Source organism: Eschrichtius robustus, chromosome 2 (assembly GCF_028021215.1).
Source record: "Eschrichtius robustus isolate mEscRob2 chromosome 2, mEscRob2.pri, whole genome shotgun sequence".
NCBI lineage: Eukaryota > Metazoa > Chordata > Mammalia > Artiodactyla > Eschrichtiidae > Eschrichtius > Eschrichtius robustus.
The window spans coordinates 162501216-162505618 of NC_090825.1; the positions used below are offsets into that span (position 1 = coordinate 162501216).

The window sequence follows — 4403 nt, forward strand, 5'->3', positions numbered from 1 at the left end:
CAAATGTACTGTCTTAAGGCAGTTGGCAATGCCCTGCTAGATGAATAATTTATCTGAACTGGAAGACTTTTTTTTTCATTTTTTTAATATGATTCCATTTTTTTCTACTTTCTTAGCATATCAGTTATAATTTTTTTTTAATTTAAATTAAATTAATTAATTTATTTATTTTTGGCTGCGTTGGGTTTTTGTTGCTGCCCACAGGCTTTCTCTAGTTGCGTCGAGTGGGGGCCACTGTTCTTTGTGGTGCGTGGGCTTCTCATTGCAGTGGCTTCTCTTGTTGTGGATCATGGGCTCTAGGTGTGCAGCCTTCAGTAGTTGTGGCACATGGGCTGAGTAGTTGTTGCTCAAGGGCTTAGTTGCTCCGTGGCACGTGGGGTCTTCCCAGACCAGAGATCGAACTCGTGTCCCCTGCATTGGCAGGCAGATTCTTAACCACTGTGCCATCAGGGACGTCCAAAGACTCTTTCTAAAACAAATTCTATCACTAATTTGTTTAGAATGGATGGTTCTTCCCCAATATGTTTTGCAAAACCTTAGTTCTCTTTTTGTCAGCTCTGATAAGCACCAAAGGACTGGCAGTGGCTTAGCCATTGACCACAAGCCTCTGGTCACCCAGGATGACTGGGTTGTTCATCCATAATATGGTTGAGAAGGATGAGATGAGGAATTCTACCTAGTACATGACCACAAAGAAACTAACCAGCAGGATGGCCTGTGTGGCCCTTTTCTCTGAGGAGACTCTTGGAGAGAGGCTGGTGCTGTGAAGTTCCTGGGATTGCCTCTGATGCTTGAACAAGAGAATCACAATGTATGCCTTTGAGAGCAGCATGATTCCTACAAAGGAGATATCCCCGAACAGTGACAGCAAGAAGAACAGGTCCTTGTTGATGTAGCTCATGGGGAAAAAAGAACAGTATTCACTGATAAACATGGATCAGTGAGGACACATTGGATGAAGGCACAGTGTAAATGACCAGGTTGCTACAGAAGGGCACATTTAGGAACTATAAGGAAGAAGAAATGGAAGATGTAACTTGTGGAGGGGAATTTGAACCTGGCCAACCAGGTGATGACTTGGAGCATGCTCAGGAGGCAGGTGGTACCGATGGAGAGGCCCCTCATCACCCTGTACAGGTAGACCAAGGCTTTGCATGAGAAGTCAGTTTGGAAATTCTGTATCCCAAACATGTCCGTCAACATTAAGAGTGCCACAGTGAGGAAAATCACTATGTGGATGAGGACCAAGTGGCAGAGAGCTTGGTGGCCTGCGATCCAGAAGGAGTATGATAATGTGGAAAAGGAGGAAGGTGTTGGCAGAGAGTCCAATGCCAGCTTGAGAAATGAGGTGTTTTTTGATGGTAACATAGTTAGAAAATTTGCTCATCTTAAAACATAATGTGTATATCTGGAGAAAAGAGAGAGAGAGAGCTAGCAGAGACCACCAATGTTATGTCCATCATTGCCATAACAGTCTCCACCATCACCAATCTCCATCATTATTAGTTTACCAAAATGCTTTCATTAATCCTGCTTTGCTCTTAGATATTCATAAAGATTCTTCAAAAACATCTCTCTCCCAATCAAATGGTCCTTACAGGACAACCCTCATGTATAATGAGATCTCCTGGGATTCCTTCATCTTGGTTTATTCCCATCTAACCAGTAGCTTTGGAGAGAGAATGAGTCTCTGTTAAGATTTCCCAGGAATGGTACCTTGTCAGGAAGAAGAGAGAAATAACTCCCTGAATGTCAGTATCTTTTAACAGTACTGATACCTGGCAATCTTTGAGTGCTTTTTATCTGGCTGCCCACAAGATGGCTCCAGTTGACACATGTTTTCACCCCCATCACAGAGAACCCCAATATGAGCACCTGACAACCCTGGAGAGGGTTACCAGAACCTAGTTCTCAACAATCAGCATGAAACTGTGCCCCATAGTGTTAAATAACCCATCCTGAAACTGTGCCCCATAGCGTTAACAGAAACTGGTGACTAACAGAAATTCTTGAGCTCATCTTATAGCTTACTAAAAACCCCTCCACTTGTAGCCTGCCTTCACTGAGCAAGATCACCTTAATTATTCTTTTGCAAATTGCATACTCTCCAAGCTTCACATAGCCTAAACAATAAGACGTTTGCCCTAGTTGTTTTCCAGGAACATGGAATCAGCTGTGTCTAGTTTGAGCTGAGCCAGCTAAGACTAGTTGGGACCACTGACCCTAAAACTGGGCCTGCACAGGTGTCTGATGAAAGACTTTTTGATGTCAGAGGGCCAAAACTCCACCCTCAGATCATGCTATGCACCTCCACTTTTGAACATGCTTCCCATGAAGTAGCATATAAGTTAGATACGCCTTTGCAGAACACCAATTACCTCACCTCTTCCCTACCTTCAGTCACCTTTTCCCATGCCTAAGACCACCCTGCTTCTCTATTCCATAAATATGCCAACCCATTTGCTTTTGGTGAGGTAGAGCTGATATTTGTTTTCCTATATCCTTACTTGGCTTGTGAATTAACCCCTTCTTTGCTGCAAACCTCGGTATCTCAGGGTTTTGGCTTGCTGCGCGTTGGGCAAAATGAACCTGTTTTCATTCAGAAACAATGCCCCACATTTCTCTACTCAGTGACATCCATGGAGCTCACACCATGACAGCCTGACTGTTCACCTCAATGCTTTCTTTAAGACAAAAGCAGCCTAAGAGTATCTTGTCATGCCTGGAAAGTTCTTTGCTCCACAATTGTAAGGATATATTAGAATCAAAAGCAAACAGAGACCCGCCTTGAAAATTCCCTGAGCAGACAAAACCGACTTAATCATACAAGCAAAGCTTTAGCTTACTTTGCAAGACTAACTTGACCTGGGTCATTTCTTGCTTATGCCTCTGGAAATCATAAGCAAAACTTAAACTGTTTCCCAAGGTTGATATGAAGGAACTGCTAACCAATTCCCTATCATTTAAGAAAATTCTAATATATTATAACCAATCACTGCATTCTCACGATATAAACTATTTTATAAAAACATACCCCTGAGCCTCACTCCCTGTTTTTGTTTGAGTGCTCCCAGTTTGCGAACTGTCTTTTTGATATGTGCACAGTAAACTTCTACTAATTACTACTTCGGTGATTTGTTGCTTTTACTTCAGCTATTTCTGAACTTTTGACAGATGCTTTACCTTTCAAGTACCTTCTCAGATTCTGACACCAATTCTGATGCAATTTGTTCCACACCATCAAGCAATTAATTCTGATACCATCTACCTGGAGATAGGGCCAGATCCCACAGGTTAAGGGCTCAGTCCCACAAGACTTCCCAACCCCATCCACTTCAGATGCCAATTGCAAGTCCAGGCTGTCACCTATGTTTCTGACCAACCAGCTATAGATCAGAGGTTCCAACAACCCCCAACTTGGGTTTGATTAATTTGCTAGAGTGGCTCACAGAACTCAGAGAAACATTTTAGTTACTGGATTACTGGTTTATTACAAAAGGGTATAACTCAGGAACAGCCAGATGGAAGAGATGCATAGAGCAAGGTATGGGAGAAGAGGCTCAGAGCTTCCATGCTCTCACTGAGCACACCACCCTCCCACCGTCTCCATGTGGAAGCTCTCTGAACCCTGTCCTTTTGGGTTTTTATGGAGGTTTCATCATATAGGCATGGTTGATTAAATCATTGGCCATTAGTAGTTGATTCAACCTCTAGCCCCTCTCCCCTCCCTGGAGGTCAGGAGGTGAGACTCAAAGTTCCAAACTTCTAATCATATGGTTGGTTCTCCTGGCAACCAGCTCCCATCTTTAGGGGCTTTCCATAAGTCCTTCATTAACATAAACTCTGGTGTGGTTGAAAGGGGATTGTGTTAAATATCATGGTACCTCTATCACTCTTATCACTTAGGAAATTCCAAAGTTTTTAGGAACTCTGTGCAGGAATGGGACAAAGACCAAAGATATATTTCTTATTATAAACCACAACATCACACCTTCAAAATATTTCCAGTACTTCATTAGACTCATGGAATTCTTTGTAAAAGCCACCCTGGAGAGCAGGCAAGTGTTCACGCACTTGCCCTGGGCAGCAGGCATGCTTGTTGAGTGTGCTTGATAAAATCCAGGACTTTACAGCAATTGAGTACATCGCCCCGAAAAACTGGCCAACAGGGAAGATTCCTCAGTAACAAAATGAAGAGTATCAGATAACACCATGTCCAGGGGCCTGTACAGCACTGTAAATCTATCAATATTAATTTCTAAGGAACTCTCTTCATGTGAGTTTACAAGTATGGTGTAATACCCAGTGTTCATGGCCTAGAGAAATCACTGGTCTAAAACCAATTGAAATGTTCTGAGGAAAAAAAAATTAACTGCTTGCTTCTTTTTATCCATGAGGAGGAA

At 42.6% G+C, this 4403-nt stretch overlaps 1 protein-coding gene across 1 annotated transcript; it reads right to left on the reverse strand.

The window, feature by feature from the left end:
* Positions 1-676: 676 nt before the first annotated feature.
* LOC137759004 (olfactory receptor class A-like protein 1) lies at positions 677-4094 on the reverse strand. The gene is given in 4 exon segments (XM_068534934.1): positions 677-751; positions 754-790; positions 1067-1268; positions 3992-4094. Coding segments are annotated over 4 exon segments (417 nt in total).
* Between the last annotated feature and the right edge of the window lie 309 nt (positions 4095-4403).